The following is a 21,924-nucleotide window of genomic DNA, read 5'->3' on the forward strand; positions in this document are numbered from 1 at the left end:
TATCACACACATGATATCAAAGACAGGTAGAGGTTCAGCATCTCAATATGTGAATAAGAAAATGGTGTAGTGACAAGGGCTTAAATATGGGGGAACCTTTTGCTAAAGGGGAGCATGTCTGATGGAAATAATGTCACCTTAACCATGCTAAAACCCAACATGCTAGAGCTGATAATGAAAAAAGATCATCGAGCAACCTTTAAAGTAGATTGCAGGGAAAAGCAGACAGTCACTTGAGACTGCATCTACAAAGGATACTGTTTAAAGTATTCTGCTAGATAGGATGTACAAAAATTAGTGTAAACACAAATGGATTTACATGATAAGCAGAAAATATTGTTTCCAAATTGCCTAATCAGCTGAATCAAGCCAATAATGTTAGGTTGAATAGGAATAGAAAGAATGCATTTAAATATTCATATGCTCACACCAGAATTTTTTAATAACTAAGATCAGAGAGTTTATTGTATTGTACTAAGGAGATATAACCATAATAGCCATCTGAGTGATCTGATGGAAAGAGGAGATAGTAGATTGAACTAGTGGTAGAGTGGCAAGTTATGCAAGGAAAAAAACTATACTCTGCAATCTTTATTGATAGAAATTCCATTCATGAGAGGGAAGAATACAGCAGTGGGGTATTTTACCATCTTCCAGACTAGAATTATAAAACAGATTGTGACATACTAACAGAGATTAGACAGGCTAACAAAATCGGAAACACTAATAATGGCAAATTGCAGTTACCCCAAAATTGATTGGGTAAAGGCACGCTAAGGAAATAAATGTTCTAGATTCCATATATGACTGCTTAGTGGAGCAGCTGCTCCTGTTAACTTGTGAGAAGAGAAGTTATTTTAGATCTAGTTCTTGGGGAAAAGACAGGATCTAGTTAAAGTAATAACTGTGGTAGAGCTGCTTGACAGTCATGATCATAATTCAATCAAATTTGACAAAATTACTAGAGGGAGAATAAAACGTACAACTTCTGCAGTAGCATTTATCACAGAATTGTAGATGTTCTGGTTTCCCTTTCAGACCTTGGAATACATAGTCACTTGTCTATGTGCAGTATGTTTTGAGAAAATGAAAAGTGGATATGTTGAAAATAATTTTGCATGTATGTAGAAAGTAAGTGCAATGCAATTGTGAACATGTAAATATAACTGAATCACTATGGTGTGAGAGATGAAGTAAAGATGTTAATGTAAGGAAAATTAGATTTAGATTAGAATAAGAAGAAATGTGAGATGTTGTAGATGAGTTTCTAGCTATTAGGATATGTCAATACTTTTTTTAAATGTGGGTCTGCTATCCCCAGTGTAAAAGTAGCACAGGTCTTTTAAAAGCAACTTTGTATGAGAAAGTTTAACTTGTTGTGATAGGGGAAGGTTGCTAAAAAATTTTCTAAAATTTTTTCTATTAGAGTTACACGTATGTGCTTACCTCTAATAGTATAATAGAAATGATAGTAGTAGTAAAGGAAGAGGGTTAATTCCAAACTAATTTATTTATCTGTTAGCGGTAAAAAAGATTTTAAAAATTTGGAAATAATGGCAACTTCCCAGAAGCAGCAGTGCTTGGGCTAGGATACACATCATTCCTCAACAGGAGCAAATATTTTCATGAATGAGACTTGCTTGTATCTGAATAAAGTGTGCACATGTTTTTAGTTAAATGGTTGTGGGTAGAGTGGAGGGTTCAGGGGCAGTTTCTCTTCCAGAAGACGAAATGAGTTTTGAGGAAAAATCTGTTCAATGTCCGCAAAAATGTTAAGCTACTGATATAGAAATTTATTAAACAGTAGTAGTTGTTTTTGTGGCCTTGTTCAATTGCACAGAGAATCCAGAAAATAGACATGTTTATATAACAAGCTTATACTTTGCATCATGGCCCTTGAACAAGCATTGAGGAATACAAGCACCACAGGAAAATATGATTGTTTCTGATGGCCACAATAAAGTACATTGCAATTCCAATATAAGATGAATGGCTTAAAGGATTCTCTGACTGTTGATGATTTAGAGAAGAGTATTTACTTTCAGTAGTGTATAACTTTTGAAATGCTATTCTGAAGGTTAATCCGCAGAATAGAGCCAAGGGCACATGTGGTACTGCAATGGAAAGAAATTAGCATTGTCACTTTTCATACTTTGTGACTATGTACAGGACTTTAGTTTCAGGTGCGGTGATGCTCAGGCTATGGCCAAAAGAGGCTTCACTTCTCAAAATGATTCAACTTTTACCACTCAGATTATGATTGCCTTATCATAGTTTGCACAGCCTTCCTCTACAGTTCCCAGTTACTAACTCATTGAGCCAAAATTAACAATGTTTCAGAAGAAGATCCCTTTGTACATTTTTAAATCTTTCATTTCCTTCTGTGGCATAAATTGCCCAGTTTTAAATTTAGAACCAGCTGGCTGCCCACAGTTGAAACCTGCAATCCATCTTCAAGTTAATTATACCCATCAAACGTTTGGCAGCATGATTGTCTCACTTCCTTTGCTGGTTAGCATTTCATTTGCTTTTGTAGTTTGTTGTTTTTCACTTTTCTTCCATTCTCAGGTTTTAAATTTCTTTTGCCAATCCATTTATTGACCTACTGCTGTCCATGTGACAACACAGTGCTGTATGCCAGATACTGCTTGTGTTGCTTCTTGCTCATTATCCCCAATTTAAGACCTGCTTGTATTTGTCCATGATTCAATAATGATCACCTTGATTATTTATAAAAGGTGTGGGGGGGTTTTTTTATCCATATTGTAGAATTTTTCTAATGCTATTAATGTGTTACGGGCCCCAGAGACTGGGAAACCCACCTGGAGAGCAGCATGGGACTGCAAGGCAGGTCTCGGATGCAAGACAAGGACCGTTTTCTGCCTAGCCAGCCCTCTCCCTTGCCGTTTGAGCCTCTTGGTTCTAGGAGCCAGTATCAGCAGTATAACCATTAGTGGTGAGTCACACATAGGCAAGAGGCTTGGACAAGGCAGGCTAGGGGACTAGGCTTGAACAAAAAGAGCAGGCTGGAGAAACAGGCCTAGGACCTTGGCAGAACAAGGTAAGACTGGATACTAAGTAGGACCTGAGCTTAGTCAAGAAAAGGGTGAAACAAGGCAAGAACCAAGTACTCTGGTACAGGCAATACAGATTGACTTGGAACAGACCAAGACAAAGCCAAAAAGGCAGATTAAGGCAGGAGTCAGACAGGGCAGACAAGAGGAACAAGGAAATGCAAGCCTGAAGCAACAAAGCAATTAGATGAGTAGGCCTCAAGGCAAGATACAAAGTAGATTATGCCAGAAGGCCTCAAGCCAGGAAACAGATAGATAGATCAGAGGGCCTCAAGGCAAGACAAGCTAGAAGGGTCGAAGGCCTCAAGGCAAAGCTAGAAGGCCCGTAGGACACAAGACAAGCAGAAGGCACAAGACAAGGCAAGAACAAGGGTCAGGTCATGGAGCCAAAAGTGACACCATAAAGAAGACAAGGCTAGAATGGCAGGGCAGGTTTACATAAGGCTGGGGCTTGGGCATGGCAAGAGCAGAGAAGAAGAGCTTGACAGTGCTAGAGGTGAGCCTTACTGAGGGCCTCTGCTGGTGGGAAGGCATCTGGCAGCAGGCGAAAACCTAACATAATGCATTTGAGCTATTATCAATTTCCACATATGGAGTCTGTTTCTCATCATTCCATGCTACTTCTGAATCTTTATTGTGCTAAAGCTGTGCTTTATGATGCCTCATAATTTATCTTGGTAACTTGTTTAGTATTGGTTGAAAAGTATTGCATGCATCCTGTACCCTCTCCCCTCCCCAATATTTAATTGTTTCATAGATCTCCCTCTGGGACCAATGTGTTTTTATAATTGAAAGCATATGTTTGTAACTTTTTTTTTTTATGATTACTGCTTTAATGTGGGCATGGGCTCAGCAATTATCATGAATGTATATGTGTGCTGGATTTGGCTCAATGATTGCACACTAGATTGAAATGTATAGTTCCTGAAGATTTGCTAGTTGCTGATGGTTCATTTATTTGAATGCATACCACCAGAAATGGGGCCATACTATGTCTTTTATCTGAACATTGAGTTTTTTGGTCTGTATATTTTTATACTTGTTATGTATTATCTAGGGTGATGTGCTGGCTCAATTTTTTAGATGATATATGGCTTTTTAATTCTGATTTTCCTAATAAAATCATGATTGCAGTGTGAAATGAAAACAGAACTGATCAGCCTCCCTTGCAAAAATAAAGTTAGCTTGCCATTCTAGTGTTCTCTGAGGACAAGCAGAATGGCAGTCCTCACACATGGGTGACATCATCTGATGAAGCACTGCATGGAAAACGTATGTCAAAGTTTCTAGAACTTTTGACTGAACCTCTCTGAGCCTGCTCCGGCATGCAATATTCCACGTGTCCATGCAGGGTCCCCTCAGTCTCTTCCACGGAGCCCATTGTTCACAGGTGTAAAAGTTTAGCCTCTCTTTTTTGGCTTTTTCAGAAGCTTTCTGTGTCTTTTGCCATTTTATGTGATACTACGGGATTGTGTGGTAAACATGGGGTCCCCCCAATTCTTCCTTTATCTCAGTTCAGGGTTTCCGAATGTTTTATCATAACTTTCCTTTTAGCAGTCAATCCCCTCTGGCAGTGGTGCACTCAGTGCCCACCAGCCATTAATTTTGATATTGCGTCCCTTTTTCATGTGTACATAATGATGACATGTCATTGGACCTATTTTAAGCGATGCCCTTGATGCGCGGAGGACTATGTCTGTCACAGATCCTCATGATAGATAGTCCCTTTGCCTGGGGGCATTGCATGATATCTGGAGTTGCAGCAGGTGCGCCCAGATGACCCCCAAAGGGATGGCCCGAGCCCAGCTTGATGAGATAGAACAGCTCTTTGGACCAAGGCAAGACCAATCCATTAGCATCGGAGGCATCGACATTGAGGGACCTCGGAGCTGCACTGGTGGCCCACTAAGCCATTAACATCTGCAGGGCTGTCATTTTCCAGTTGATGCCAAAGGCTTCTAGGGATTCCAGAGGCAGGCCATTGCCTGCACTCTTCCAGGTCAAAGACATTGGGTTTATTGTCTTCGGCCTCTAAACACCAGGGAAGGACTGATTCGAGCATTGAGAGAAACCGAAGCAGCATCGGCATCAGTTCCCATTGATGCATGGTGCCAGGCACAGGGTGCACAGCTTCAGCTGTGATACCCCCGAAGCAACCCGGTGGTGAAGAGCACCAGTCCTCTGTGAATACCAGGGGTTCAACAGGCCTCCATTGATCCTTCTCTCTGTTCCAATGATTATTTGGTCACACCTCCTGGTTCCCAGTCAGTCCTGGCATCAACAGTCTTTGAGGAGGAGCTGGAGAAGCACATGCAACTGGCTGTGGAAAAGGCATTCCACAACCTCGGTGTCAGAGCACAGACAGCACCGGGCCCGGTACCATCCCTCCTCGAGCCATTGCTCAAATCCCTGCATGTGCTCATTGGAGTGCTGCTGAAACCTTTACCAGTGTCTGTGCCCAGGGCGACATCGATGCCCAGCAGTGGTCATCCCTGGCTCCTCAGAGGAGGAAGCTCCCCTGGCCTCAGGGTCCAAGCCAGCATGGCTAGTTGAGTCTGTTTTGATACAGCATAGACAGAGCTCCTAGTGACCCGCTCCCTGCTTATGACAGTGAGAATGATGGCCCATACGACCCCTGCATGGATGACGGTTCAGATGTTTTGTATTCCGACACATCAAATGACTTCCCCTCAGACCCATCTCCTCCCAATGATAGAAGCAAGTCTCCCACAGAAGCTCTCTCCTTCACAGATTTCATCAGGTTGATGGCAGAAGTCATCCTATTTCAGTTGCAGACAAAGGAGGATACCCAGCACAAGATGCTGGATATTCTTAAGTAGGTGGAGCCTCCTAAGGAGACTGTGGCAGTCCCAGAGCACTAAATCCATTTGGAGTTACTGATAAAGATGTGGAAACATCCGCTCTCGGTACCTCCCATCAATAGAAAGGCAGATGCAGTATAACTTTTTCCAGAAGCCTCTTCTGATTTCAACAAGTAACAGCTGCCACACTAGTTGACTGTAGACAAATCTGCTCTCAAAAAGACCAAGCACACTCTGATCCATTCCTCAGTGCCCTTGGGAAGGATTAGAGGACCATGGATGCTGTTGGAAGAAAGGTGTTTCAGGGTGTTATACTTATTGCCCGCATAGTGGCCTATCAGCTCTACATGGACCAGTATATGCGGGACATCCTGAAACAGGTCCAGGAAGTGTCCGAGTAGCTGCCTAAGAAGCAGCACATTGTCCAGTCACTGGTGCACAAGGTCTGGAGTGCAGGAAACATGGGGTCTGCTCGACCTACAGTGCTTTTGAGTCAGCAACAAGGGACCTCTGCAGTGGTCTTCAGACCTCCTGTGCCATGCACAGATGAGAATCTCTTCTGAGATAAAGTGAAGGATATAATGGCCCATATTTGGGTCCACCATGTGACACTCCAGCAACTCTCCGCTGATACTCAGGACCCATCCTCATCATCCAGGAGGCCTGGCTTCCGTCCGAGGAAGTCTTTCTTCCATCCGAGGAGATACTGTCCTCTACCTCCTCGGCCCTGTCATCATCAGCAGGCTCTTCATAGCCATCCAAGGCAACAGAGGGCCCCAAAAGCCCAGCTAGTGCCTCAGTCAACTCTTGGGATGGGGTTTTAACTGGTTCAAAGAGAGCATAGTCAAGTCTACCGCACTCGTGGCGAGGGACTTTCAGGTTGGGGGCAGGCTGTGGTTCTACGTGAACTGGTGGCCCAGTATAACCTCAGACCAGTGGGTCCTCACCAATGCCTGCAGAGGGTACAAATGAAACCTATTGAGCGGCCCGCCAAATTCCCCCCCCCCCCCAAGTCCATAATGGGGACTGATAGCACATCAGGAAATGTTATTAGCGGAGCTCTCCTCCCTCTTAACAGCCAGACTGGTCAAGCCCTTTCCACCGGGGCAGGAGATTTTACTACTGGTATTTCTTAATTCCGTTAGAACACAGAAGAACTCCGTCCTATCCTAGACCTAAGAGCCTTGAAGTTTCTAAAAAAGAGAAAAGTTCAAGATGGTTTCTCTGGGCACCTTGATCCCCTTCCTGCAGAATGGGGACTGGCTATGCTCTCTTGATCTGAAGGATGTATACACTCACATTGAGATCTTAACATAGAAATGATTACAGAAAAGGACCAAATGGTCCATCTAGTCTGCCCAGCAAGCTTATAATAGTATCTGCCGTGCAGGTTACCCCCATGCTTATTAATTTCCCAAACTGTAAAATTCAGGACCTTCTTGGTTACTACCTGAATCTAAATCCCCGTTACCCCCTGCCATTGAAGCAGAGAGCAAATGTTGAAGTTGCATCAAAATGATCAGGCTTATTGGTTAAGGGTAGTACCTGCCGCACCAGCAAGTTATCACCATGCTTATTTATTTACCCAGACTGTAAAAGTAGAGGCCCTCATTGATTGCTGTCGGAATCCCATTCCTCTTTTCCCCTGCTGTTGAAGCAGAGGGCAATGATGAGTTGCATTAACAGTATGTTGGCTTATTGGTTAAGGGAAGTAACCGCCATACCAGCAAGTTTCCTCCGTGAACTCTCTTCTTCATTTCCATTCTCTAGTTTTTAGGGATCCACAGTGTGTATCCCAGTGAATTCTTTCACTGTTTTCATCTTCATCACCTCCTCCGAAAGAGCATTCCAGGCATCCACCACCTTCTCCATGAAGAAATATTTCCTGACGTTGGTTCTGAGTCATCTTTCCTGAAGTTTCATTTCGTGACTCCTAGTTCTATTGATTTCTTCACAACGGAAAAGGTTTGACAATTGTGCATCATTAAAACCTTTAAGGTATCTGAAGGTCTGTATCATATCTCCCCTGCACCTACTCTCTTCCAGGGTATACATATTCATATCCTTCAGCCTCTCATCATAGGTCTTCTGATAGAGATCGCACACTATTTTGGTTGCTCTTCTCTGGACCACCTCCATCCTGTCTTTATCCCCCTTCAGATATGGACTCTAAAACTCAACACAGTACTCCAAATGAGACCTCACCAAGGACTTGTACAAGGGCATCATCACCTTCTCTTTCTTATTGGTTATTCCTCTATGCAACTCAGCATTCTTCTGGTCCATGCATATCAGTCTTACATCCCCCATCAAATACAGCTTTTTTGTATTACTGCACCCCAGATGCATGAGACTGCACTTCTTGGCATTGAATCCCAGCTGCCAAATATTTTGCACTTTTCCAGCTTTCTTAATCTCTTTTCATTCTCTCTACTCTTTCAGGCATATCCACTCTATTGCAGATCTTAGTATCATCCACAAATAGGCAAATTTTACCTTTTGTTCCTTCCATAATGTCATTCACAAAGATATTGTATGGAACCGGTCCCAACACTGATCCCTGAGGCACTCCACTTAACATGGTGCTCTCTTCAGAATATGTTCCATTTACCATTACACTCTGTCTCCTGTCACCAAATTGGCACTCACTCCCAAGCTTCTCGTTTTATTCACAGGTTATCTATATGGAACTATTATCAAATGCTTTACTGAAATCCAAGTAGATCACATCTAGTGTTCTTCCTCGATCCAATTCTCTAGTCACCCAATCAAAAAGCAGTCAGAGATGACTGGCAGGACCTTCCTCTGGTGAATCCATGCTGCCATGGGTCCAGCAACGCACCGTTTTATAGATCATTATCCTTTCCTTCAGCAGAGTCTACATTATTTTTCCCACCACAGAGATGAGGCTAACCGGCCTATAGTTTCCAGCCTCCTCTCTGCTACCACTCTTGTAAAGTGGGACAACCATCGCTCTTCTCTAATCCCACGGCACCACTCCTGTTTCCAGGATTCTGTTGAACAGATCTCTGCCAACACATCTCTGAACTCTCACAGTATCTTGGGGTGCATCTCATCAGGCCCCATGGCCTTGTTTATTTTGTTTGCCTATCTCCTCCCATACATTCTCTTTTGTAAATACAGTTTTGTCTACTCTATCCCCATCTATGGTCTTGTTAATCAGCAACGAGCCTTCTCCAGGGTTGTCTTTAGTGAATACCGAACTGAAGTATTTGTTTAATATTTCTGCCATTTCTTCGTTACGCTCCACACATTGCTCTATATCACCTTTCAATTTCGCTCTACCACCGAAGTATCTCCAATTTGTGGTGGGGGAAACAACACTTCCAGTATCGCATTCTGTTGTTTTGCCTGGTGTCTGTCCCACGGGTCTTTACTAAATGTCTGGACACGGTGGCAGCAGACCTTCACAGAGTCCATGCTTTCCCTTATCTGGACAATTGGTTGGTCAATAGCATCTCAGGTAGGGGCTGAAGGGTCCAAGCGCTTAACCATCCAGATGTTGGAGTCACTAGGGTTTGTCATCAACTACCCCAAGTCCCATCTCAGCCCATCACCTCAATTGGACTTCATAGGAGCCACGCTAGACCAATTCAGGCCAAATTCTTACTGCTGAAGCAATGGGTCACCTCCCTGATGTCCATCGTGGTGGAGACTCAACAGAGCCAGCAGGTATCAGCTTGGCACATGTTGAGGCTTTTGGGCCACATGGCTGCCACAGTACATGTTACTCCCTGGGAACGCATGCTTATGCGGATTGTCCAATGGACCTTATGATATCATTGGCTTCAGGCCTCTCAAGATCTGCAGAACTGCATCTGAATCACTCCATTCCTCCGTGACTCTTTGTACTTGTAGCAGGAAAATTCCAATCTGGAATGGAGGGTACCCTTTCAAATTCTTCAGGTTCAAATTGTCTTAACATAGATGCATCCACTCAGAGCTGAGTAGCCATGTAGATGGGCTCAGCACCCAGGGGCTCTGGTCTACCCTGGAACATCTATGCCAGATTAACTTCCTGAAGCTCTAGGCAATTCCATATACTCTGTGGGCTTTCAGAGATTGACTGTTCAATAAAATGTATTGATCCAGGTGGGCAACAAGATGACAATGTATTACGTCAACAAGCAGGGAAATATGGGCTCCTACCTCCTCTCTTAAGAAGCGATCCAGATATGGACCTGGGCACTCTCCCATAGATGGGGCTCAGTGCCACATAGCTGGCCAGATTGGAGAATGGGATAGCAGACAGACTGAGTGACTCCTTCAGACCCTATCAATGGTCTGTGGACCAAGCGTTAGTGAATCAGATTTTCCACCTCTGGGGAAGCTCAGACATGGATCTGATTGCAGTTCCTTGGATCAAGAAGGTTCCCTCAGTTCTACTCATGTACACACAGCAAGCTGGCCTCAGATGTTTTCACCCTCCAATGGGGCTAGGGTCTTCTGTACACGTATCCTCCAGTTCCACTGGTAGCGAATACTTTCTTGATGTTCAAAGAGGACAAACTGGACTATGATTCTCATACTCCCCCCATTGGCTGAGGCCAATCTGGTTTCCGCTCCTTTGGGAGTTGTCTATCTGGAAACCAATCAGACTGGGGGCTTCCCCAGTTTTCATCTGTCAGGATCGAGGCAGGTAGTGCCATCCAACCTTCAGGCCCTGTCACTCACAGCTTGAATGTTGTTCTATAATCCCTCAATCTCTCGGAAGATGTGTTTTGTATCCTTGTGGTTTCTAGAAAGTATTCCACCAGAAAGTCTTAATGACTGAAATAGAAGTTTTAATGTGGTATGAGTAAAAGGCTCTAAATCTAGAATACCTTCTATACCTCTCCAAAACTGGTCTCAAGACCAAATCCATTAAGGTTCATCTAAGTGCAATTGGCATATATGGGCTTACCCTCTACATATTGGCATATATGGGCTTACCCTCTACACATATGGTGTAGAGGGTAAGCCCATCTCTGTACAGACTATGCTTGTACATTTCATGTGGGGGCTGCTTCAACTGAAGCCTCCTTTAAGGCCTCCCCCTGTATATTGGGACCTCAATGCGGTGTTTATTCAGTTAATAAAAGCTCCTTTCGAACCTCTGTTCCTGTGACTTGAAGTTCCTAACCTGTAAGATATTGTTTTTGGTGGCAGTCACTTCAATGTGCAGGATCAGCGAGCTCCAGGCCTTAGTGACTTATCCACCTTACACTGTTTTTTGATGATAGGGTGGTCTTGCACACGCACCCTAAGTTCTTGCCTAAGGTTTGTCAGACTTCCATCTTAACTAGTCCATCATCCTGCCAACATTCTTTCCCAGGCCTCATTTGTACCAAGGTGAATGAGCTCTACATGGTTTGGACTGCAAATGAGCCTTTGCTTCTGAATAGAGTGGACAGAAACCCATAGACAGCCAACTCAACTCTGTGATTCTTTTGATCCCTTATGAAGAAAGGCTAAATTGAATACCGCCTGTTTCAACTCTTCCATAATTCTACTTAGTTAAGTGATACCTGTACATTAGTCATCTGTAAATAGTCTCCCTCTATTCTACTTTATTCTCTCCCTTTACTTCTTTTTTAACTATGCCTTTCTCCCCTTCCCCTCCTTATCCCCCTTTCCCACCCCCCTCCTACCCCTTACCCTCCCTCCCTCCCCTCGCCCTGCCCCCTAGCCTACCCTCCCCTCCCCTCTCCCTCCCCTACCCTCCCTCAAATCTCTGCTCCTTGGTTTCATTATTATTGTTTATTTTGTTTTGTTTTGTTTTTGTTTTTCGTTAGTAATATTATATTGTTTTAATGTTATATTGTTTTACTGTATCTCCCACCTGAGTTCATTGTAAACCGGCATGATGTGCTTCACGAATGTCAGTAAATAAAAGTTAATAAATAAATAAATAAATAAATAAAAAAATAAACAGGTTAGGGCTTCTCAACTTGGAGAGGAGATGGCTGGCTAGCAGATAATATGGTGATCTAAAAAATCATGAGTGAGGTGGAACAGGTAAATGGGGAATGATTATTCACCCTTTCATATAGTATTAGGACTGGGGGGGGGGGGGGCATTCCATGAAGTTAACGGGTAGCAGATTTAAAACAAATTGGAGGAGGGTTTTTTTCCACTCAGTGTATAATTAAGCTGTGGAATTTGATGCCAGAGGCTGAGTACAAGCATCTTGCATAACCAAGGATAAAGTTCCTGGAGGAAAAGTTAATAAACAATTATTGCCTGTAAAGTTGAAGAGAGCCACCACTTGTCTCTGGGAGTGAGCAACAAGAAATTGGATCTGCTGAGAACTTGCTAGTGCCTCGGATTGGCGACTGTTGAAGACAGGATGCTGGGCTTGATTCACCCACTGTCTGACCAGCATAATATTTCTTAGGTTCTTACACCTCTATTAGGTGCAAGAGAAAAAGTATTACCGAAGGGTAAAATGCTTATATTAAAAGCAGAGTGACCGAACTTAGTTGACCATTGAATTTGATTGTCATTTGAGTGACAGTTAAATTGTTTTTAGTAAGGTACATAGAAAACATTCACATGCGCAAATTAGGCACACATTGCAAGGGTAACACGGAAGGCTGAAGCTGAAAATGTGTGAACCTTATAGTTTAAAGGTATGACATCCAAGTAGATAGCCAAATCCAAACGTGGCAGCCAGAATAAAACCTACATACCCCAGTAGCATTTACAACCTATGGTTTTTTGTCTGCTGGATAGGAGATTACCTTAGAAAATCCAAGATGCTCAAAAATAGAGGTTAGCATACAAACAAATTAATTAATAAAAGGCATCACCTTACATTAATCTTTTTTTTTTTTGTATGCTAACCTTTATTTGTTTGTATTCAAGTGGCCTGATATTGAACCCACATTAATTTATCCAAGGTTATCATGGTGCATTTCCTGCGTTGGAAGTGGGACAAACTATGTCTAATTCCCAGGATGAAAACAGTGAAGTATTGGTCAACCATTGCACATGTGTTCATTTCTCAAATGGTTTCCATTATTTCTGACAGTGGCAGTTTTTTTTGTCATTTTTGTTTTATGCATAGCAGTTTATCAGAACTTTAGTGCTAAGCATACCTAGATATTTATTTATTTAAAAACATTTATTACCCACTTCATCCAAAGGCACTGGATGGAGCATACAAACATCACAACCAAAAATCTGCGAAAGACATAAAAACAAGGATTGGCTATACTGTTACTCTATTTTTATTATTTTTCTTTTCTTTTCTTTTTAATTTTATATTTTAGTGAGTGTTTTTAATGTTATGGTATTATTCAATTTTTATTTTTTCAATTAGTTTTAATTATTTTAATTAGATTTTAGATGTGATGATTTATCCATTTGAATGATTCATATATATTTTTAACTGAAATTATGAATGTTGTTTTGTAAATCGCCATGACATTTGGAACAGCAGTCGATAAATATTCTATAAATAAAAATGACACCACAACAAAAGTGCCATCATATATTTATTTATTTAACTCTTTTATATACCGACATTCATGAAAAAGTATCATATCACATCGGTTTACAGGGAACTGGGGTATTATAACATTAACGGTAAAGAGAAGAGAGAAATAACAAAAAACAAGGTGTTATGGTAACTTGGGAAACTGAGAAAGATGATAGCAGATGTTTAAATAATTATAAGTTTAACAAGTAAAAAAACTGTATGTGCAAGGGTCACATATAATGCTCTCGATAAAAAAAAACAAAAAAACAGCAAATAGAATAGAAATCTAACTAAATACAATAGAGCTTATGTAGAGGAAGGAAGGGTGTCCACGGAGCGGAGATGTGGCAGTACTGGAGGGGGATTTAAACAAGGATCGGATTGAGACTTTCCCGCCCCAGGGGCTTTGGGGGGGAGGGGAATATGAGGAAGCGTATAAGATTATGAGAAGGCTTGATGGAACAGCCAGGTCTTGAGTTTTTTCCTGAAGGTCAACAGGCAGGGCTCCTGTCTGAGGTCTGGAGGCATGGAATTCCAGATGGAAGGCCCCGCTGTGGAGAAGGCACGTTCCCTGGTGGATATACGAAGGGTGGATTTTGTAGAAGGGGCGTGGAGGGTTCCTTTATAGGCTTCTCGAATAGGTCTTTTGGACATGTGTAAACGTAAGGGGATATGTGGGTCTAGTGAGTGCTGATAGTGTATGGTCTTGTGAATAATGGTGAGGGACTTATGGAGGATTCTGAAGCTGATAGGGAGCCAATGGACGTTCCTGAGTATGGGTGAGATGTGGTCTCCTCAGTTGGAGTTTGTCAGAATTCTGGCCGCAGCATTCTGAAGCATCTGAAGAGGTTTGGTGGTAGAGGCGGGGAGTCCCAGCAGGAGGGCATTACAGTAGTCTATCTTGGAAAACAGGGTAGCCTGGAGAACCGTCCTAAAGTCGTGGAAGTGGAGGAGTGGTTTCAGTCTTTTTAGCACTTGTTAGCACTTTTGAGCACTTTTTAGCACTTATATAGGGCTGGCTCTACAACCACTAGCTGGGATGCAGTAAGCTTTATTTACTTTATTGTATGTAGGCTTCAGTTTGTCTCTCTTATAGGAAGAGCATTTCAATTTCTCTGGAAAGTTTCAGAAAATGAGGGAACTGTGAGGGATAAAAATTCAAAAGGAAAAATTATATCAAGTCCATTTTATAGTAGTTATAATGCTGGGTAGATTGCACTTAATCAAAGAACCCAACTGGTGAATATTAATAATCTACAAAATAAATTCACCAAGAAGCATGCTGGTATTTTACATTTTCAGTCAAACATATGGTATGAAATTAATATCTGTGACCTTCATTCAGAATATGCTGACTGCACTCACATCTCTGAGTGTCTGACGTTTCATTTCCATGTGTCAAATGATATAATCATCGGTCACACTTCATTTTCTGAAATTTTTAAATTGCAAATGAAAGATGCTTATCTTGATCGAAGAGACTATTATCTTATCTATCTTCAGATGCAGGCCCGACACTGCGGCAGTGTTTCGAATGTATCACGTCATGGTTTGTGCTCTTGTGGGTGATAGATTGAAGCATATCTTGGTCCTCTTACTTCTCTGCTGATATTCATAGGCTCTGCTGCTTCACAAGTAGTGTTGTATATGAAGGTTCAAAGGAGAGAATGAAGAGGAATTGTGAATTTAAAAAAGTAAATAATTTGCTGTAACCCCCCAGGTTTGTTTCTCATATTCAAAATTTGGTGCAGGTTGGAAGTACTGTGGCTTCAATCCACAAAATAATTATTTATATATTTAAATCTGTATATAGATGGGTAGAAGAAAACAATGGAAAAATTCCTATATTCAATCCAGATCACTATTGCTTGGCTAAATCATGCCTACTTTTAAGGAAAAACAATTTTAATATTTAGGTAAGCTGGTGATCCTTGCCTTATTTATAGCAAAAATTCTAAGGCACCAAGGAGCCATATTTTTGTGTTTAATTATTTCATAATTGTTTAACTGGAACTGTTGTGTTTTACTCTGTGGCATGATGTGGCATAATAACAAACCTGTACTCCAAACAGTTATGGGAATGCAAGATATGAAGCAGGGGGAGACCATTCTCTGCTATACCTTACTGGAGCACACATCTTATCAGTGCCCTATTAAGGGAGAAAAATCTTCAGAGGGATAGCAGTGCCACATTAGTCTGGTGTAGCAAAAAATGACAGGAGTCAGGAGGCACCTTATAAACAAACCAGTTTATTGGAGCATGAGCTTTCGAGGTAAGTGTCCACTTCGTCAGAGTGGACACTGTCCTTGAAAGCTCATGCTTTGAAAAATTGGTTATCTATAAGGTACCGCCCAACTCCTGTCATTTTTTTTATTAAGGGAGAGTGATCATCTATAAAAGAAGATTAATTTCTTTCTTCTTGTCTTGGCTCTTTTGGACTTCCAGCTGAATCAAAACTGGTCTCGATTTGAACTAAAGCACCTTTAGCCTTCATTCACAACTATGCAGAGTTTGTCCTTTTCTTTACAATTAGGATTTGCGTTTTTTAGGTGATAAGCAATAAAATACCCCAGGAGCAGAGATAACTTGGTGTTTCTTAGAAAAACATTGCCCCTTCTCCATCCCTTGCCACTCTGTCTTTGTGCCTCTTAGCTGCACAAGTTCCTATCGCCTGATGGGCCACCACTCTCCGATGTTTGCCATACTGAGCATTGGAGCTTGATGGTTAAGAGAACAGAATGAGTCAGGGGACTGAGGGTTTGAGAGAGTAGCCAGGATGAGGTTAGAGAATTGAGGGGGGACTGAGGGGGGAGGGAGAAAAACACCTGTTTTCCTATTTTATGTACTGAATCTACGCAAAAACACTAAGGGGCCTATTTACCAAAACGTGTTAATTTACATTGTTGGAAAAATAAGGTAGGCCCTTTGAGATTAATAGGGCCTATTTACTAGCATTGCATGTTATGTTATGTTTTGGTAAGTAAGCACCAAAATGAATATATATTCTAAACCCTATAAAGAGAAGCTCTGTTTATAACCCTCTCCCTAGCCCTTGACCAGTGGCCTGAGAACCCAGTAAGCATATACCCCATGTCCAGCCAGTACTGAGCAATTACCAAGACTCCCTCTCCTCCAGGGATGGTCATGCAGCATCCCCAGCCAAACTGGGGAGCAGAAGCTGAGCCCAAAAGTCAAACCCGGATCTTCCCCACAGCAATGCCACCGATTCATCAGGCCGAAAATTCTACAACCATACAGTTTCTGTTTTTAAAAAAAAAAAAAATGCAAATTCCTTGTACAGTATAAGATTGCTGCAAGCAACAGCTTTAGGTTAGAGGATTGCAAAGCTAAATAGACTTGTCTAGCTAAACTTGTTAAAGTAACAAACGCAAACTTCTGAAATAAATTACTAAGTACATTACAGATTACAGGAATGTGGCTGATAATAAAGTGCAGTCTGACTTAAATTGTTAGTACTGTAGTACAATACAAAGCAAAAACCTATTACTTTCAGAGGCAAGGTGGGAGCCATACTTGAAAGAATGCGCCCTTGTGTGTTTGAATAAATGAAACACTATAGGCATTATGTAGTGACAGCAAAATCTAAATTGTATCAAATTGCTTTTATATTTAATGGCTAGCACTCACCAGTTGTGAAGATTCAAGGAAGTACTGAATAATCACAAGGGATATTTAGATGTGAGGGCTAAAACCTGACATTTAGCAACATAGCATCAGAAATAGGCAGACTAGATGTGCCTTGTGATTCTTATCTGTCATAATTTTCTGTGTTAACATTCAAAAATCATACTTTCTACTTGACTTTATATGTAAGAGAAAAAGAAATCATGTTAATTTTACATTTAGATCACCTAATATGACCGTTGGATCCTGGGTACATTCTATGGTCCACTGCAGTGCTTCTCAACCTTTTTTCTGTCGGGACACACCTGAGAGATGTTACTCACAAGTGCGGCACACTGAACACATGACCGTCACTGGGTTAAATATAAACACATGCTCTGAACTCAACAATGGTTGCACAACAGAACTAGGACATTTCCCCATACAAATCACCATACAAAAGGCAACACAAACTCCCTCTACTACCAGGCATATTGTAAAATACAAAATCCTGCAAAAAAAAAAAAAAAAGCCACTACTGGAGGCATATGTAGTAAATTTGCCATAGCATAGCAGCACTAACTGCAAAGACTCAAACAGCACCAGAAGGCAGCAGTGCATCACCAATGCATGTCCTGCTCAGAAAGTGCAACAGAAACGACTGAGACAAATCCATACCTTCTAGTAAAATAACTCACCTTGGTCACAAACAGAGACCACCATCAGACAAAGCTTCACCCAATACAAAATAAAAGACCTCAAATTAAAAAATGTGGAGACAAAAACTAGAATGGAAACCCAAGAAGTCACTTTGCATGCAGTGCAAAGCAGGAGAACTTGAAACAAAAAATTCACTTCTTCATACACTAAAGTAACACAAGGATATGGACATCATATTGCTTTTGCAGCCCATCGCTCTTCTTCCATGCCCTTATCATCCCTCACTTCTCTTGACTACTCACTTTCAATTATCCCCTCACACTCTCTCATCTTTGCCCAGCATTCCTGACCCCTCCCTCCCTGCATTCTCTTTCCTGTGCACCTTATCTTCCCCCTCCTGCCCAGCATACCCCAACCCACTTTCCCACCCTTCCTTCCTAGCATTCCTTTCTCTTCTTCAGTCTTCCTCATCTAGCAACACCACATTCTCCTCTCCCTCACCCTTCCCTGCCTAACAGCATCCACCCCTGTCTCTCTCTCTCCCCAGCCCCAGCTCACACATTCCCCCCTCTCTCCTCCACCTCTCCATGCCCAGCAGCCTGCCCAGACCCCTTCTTTCCCCACCCATCCAGCAAATTTCTGATCCCTCTCCCTCACTCCTCCCTGCCTAACAGCACCCACTCCACACCCCCAACCCTCCTGCCTAGCAGCACCTACACCACCCCCCCCCCCCCAATCCTCCTGCCTAGCAGCACCCACACCACACTCCCAACCCTCCTGCCTCGCAGCACCTACATTTTCCCCACCACCTAGCTCTCAACCAGCAGAAAAGCCTCCAGTCCAGTCAAGAATCTCCCTTCTTCCTTACAGCAGCAGATGAGGAAAAGAAGCATCTAGGAGAGGAGGAGTTGGCGACAGCAGCAGACGTCTGCATTGGATCTATGCATTCAGAACACACGCCTTTCTCCCTCCTACTCCTGCCTCCTCTGTCACTTCCGAACCTGCAAGGTGAAGAGAGAGTATCAGCAGCATCACTTCCAGGCCCCACAGGGGAAGATCAAATTGGAGTCATACGGGGCCCAGAAGAGCAGGAGTCAGCGATATGTCTCTCTAATCTGGGTAGAAGAGGAGGAGGAGGGACCATCTTCCCACTGGGCCAGGAAGAGTAGAAGGAGACGAGAACAGCCTCCTGTCAGCCCTGATAAAGAGAAGTCGGCCGACTGCCACCCAGGCTGAGGAAAATAAAGCAGCCTCCTGCTGGTCCCACAACGCAGCTCCTGAGACCTCACAACACACCTGTTGACAACCGCTAGTCTGCTGTAATAGAGCAGAAGAAGATTACTAACAAGTAACAATTGTGCATAGCATTTTAGAAACACTGTGGCAGGAGCCTCCCCATTTATAAAATGCCATGTATTTCTGCAATGCAGGAGCCTGCATCTCTTCGCAACCCCTTTCATAAAATGTCACACCTAAGAACAGTTAGCCATGCGCAGCCTGAAATGATTTGTTTTTTTTTGTTTTGATTTTTCTTCCCATTTTGTTCTTTATTTTGTTTCTTTATAGTACACAGTACCCCAGAATTAAATGTGGGGGCAGGTACTTTATGAAGTATGCAATGTACTCCACATCTGAAAGTATTTACTTGCGAGCTTACTTGGACTCGCCAGCTCACCAATTCACCGAGACCTCCCACCCAAAATTTCAGAGAAAAGACCATTTCAGGTGTGCAAGTCATTTAGCAGGTTTAACAGCATATGAACAAATGTGGTAATGAATGCATGTATACCGCTAACAAAGTAGCAACTTGTAAGCGATCCTCCCAACCCAACCTTGGAACACCCATAAACCACACCTTTTTTCCCCCTTAAACATTTACATGTAACACTGCTAGTAAGTACAGCTTTTGCAAAATGCTGCTTACTAAGTTCCAGTTTTATGTGCATAAACCTTTTGAATATTCATCCCTTACAAAGCAACTTTCATAGACATTTACCCAGGTAAGAACCAGTCTACCTGGTTAAAATGACCCCTATTCTGAAAATTGCCCACCTATGTCTAGCTAAAAGGGTGCACATGTGGTCTTTTAGCTGTTAAAACAAGTCAGTGGGAGGATTTGGTTACAAGAAGGAAATATGGGATTTCCAGAAGTCTACACACGATTTTAGCCTCTTCAGCCTTGGCTGTCTGCAGAAAGAGTAATAGCTAAGTACCTGGGCAATTTTAGCACGCACACATCAACTTAGCTTGCATTGCCTGAAAATTTTGCACTTAAATGGGTTATTTTAAAAGTGGCCCCTTATTTATCCAAATATTCAGATGGAACAGAAATGAATGGCATGCAAAATCAGTCTCTATTGTCACCTGTTCAAAGCTGGCAGACTACTTCAGGCAGTCTCATTTACCTTTTTGTGGGCTCTAGGTGAGAAGAGCAAATGACAAAAAAAAAAGCAGAAGGCATTTTTCAAAGCCATTTCTATGGGTGAAATAGTATTTTACCCACATTGTTTGGAGGCATTCCCCTAGGTGGGGTTAGGTCTGGAGAGGCAATCACATGCATCATTTTGGATTATCAAAAGTGCATGTGATCATTTGGCCGGAAAAATTACCCATGTACTTTTGCTCTGATTATTGCTGAAAACCCCAAGTACCTGCTGCCTTTGCACCAGTATAGGCAGTTTTGCCAAAATATTGATAAGCAAACGTTGCTTGGACGTTAAATAAATCAATGATAAAAGGCTGACAGTTCTTTCCATTGGCTTTGTATCTCATTTGATATCTCATATACATTTCTCTGTACTTCATATTGTTGCTCCTTGATTCCTTTATGAGTTACTTCACCTGCATTCTCCCTTGGGTTCTTTTTTCATTCCCCCACATTTGCCATCTTAGGGTGAAATCTGTTGTCATCCTGAGTGCACTAAGCTTCTATGCCCCTAATCTTCAAGTCTCTTCTTAAAATCCATCTTTTCCAACTTGTACTTCCTGACTTCCATACTTAAACGCTGTTCTTTATTGCTTCATTTAGAGCCACTTCTGCTGCTGTTTCTACTACTTAGTGCTATATATTAAAACACAAAATAAATACATAATTATAGGGCCTGTAGTAGGAAAAAGAAGACTACTGTACCTTCAAAATGAGCTTAATTGGAATCTTGTTCACTTGTAAGTTGAGGCATTATTCTGTGAAGCTCAGGATAGGAGCAGGTTATGTATGCAGTGCCATGCTCTGTTATTCAGATGAACCCATCCAGGAAAATAAGTCTATCTAATCCTTTTTAAAAAGGTTCATTCTGTTTATTTTTATGTTTGTGTTTTTAATATTTTAATCCAAAGGATTCATAACTACTTAGTTCATAACAGCTAGCTTGTCTTTTTGTTTTCAAGACATGTCATAATTCTATTTTACTTACATAGATTTATCTGTTAGCTTAAAATTAATCTCTTGGGTTTCTCTATCTCCCTTCCCCCTACTCCCATGTCTCTTGTTGTCCACTATAGGTGCAGAGATCCAGAAATAAGCAATTACGAGAGCTGTTTCCAGATGGATTTAGTATTCATCATGCAGGAATGCTGCGGCAAGACAGAAGTTTAGTAGAGAACCTTTTTTCCCAGGGGCATATCAAAGTCCTGGTTTGTACAGCCACGCTGGCCTGGGGTGTCAATCTTCCTGCACATGCTGTTATTATCAAGGTAAGGGCATACCCAATGATACACTTATACCCTGTGACAATTATAGTCCAATCACAGAACCAAGTCATTGTGTTTAACAGTTGATTTTCAAAATTGTAATGATCCAGTACAGTGTGTGAGCTTTGCTAGAGATGGATAACAAATAATTGTAAATCCCAATATTTTCAGATATCACTTCCGGAGATGACAGATTAGAAAAAAATCAAGACTTCAGTTGCCTTTTCCCCATTATGTGTGACTTTCCATATGGGAAACATCTGTGGCTTACAGATGGGTCATTAACAGGATTGCGAACTCATGAAAACATTTTTTTACTGACAGTCTGCTAGTTGTTTACAGACAGTCTTAACTGTTTTTTTTACAGACACACATTTTCCTATTGTCATGTTGTGCACAGCTACTCATACTATGCCAAGATTCACTTCTTTATGTACTATAGGTTTCCCTTTTCCTGCACCCGGAGACTTCAGAACTATAATTCAGCTGTTGAACTGCAGCAATTTCTCCCAGCTGTGCTTGAGATCCTCTGATAGATAGGCCTGTTCCTACATACCTTTGACCAGGAAT

General features: G+C 41.9%; 1 protein-coding gene across 8 annotated transcripts in view; it reads left to right on the top strand.

Annotated features, from left to right (window-relative positions):
* ASCC3 (activating signal cointegrator 1 complex subunit 3) overlaps nt 1-21,924 on the top strand; it is a 1,498,074-nt gene that overhangs the window by 1,018,078 nt on the left and 458,072 nt on the right. For all 8 annotated transcript variants that reach the window (XM_029595357.1, XM_029595354.1, XM_029595356.1 and 5 more), the window contains one exon: nt 21,166-21,357. In XM_029595357.1, coding sequence (XP_029451217.1) covers nt 21,166-21,357 — 192 coding nt within the window. The remainder of the gene's footprint in view (nt 1-21,165; nt 21,358-21,924) is intronic.

This window comes from Rhinatrema bivittatum, chromosome 3 (genome assembly GCF_901001135.1).
Source record: "Rhinatrema bivittatum chromosome 3, aRhiBiv1.1, whole genome shotgun sequence".
Lineage (NCBI taxonomy): Eukaryota > Metazoa > Chordata > Amphibia > Gymnophiona > Rhinatrematidae > Rhinatrema > Rhinatrema bivittatum.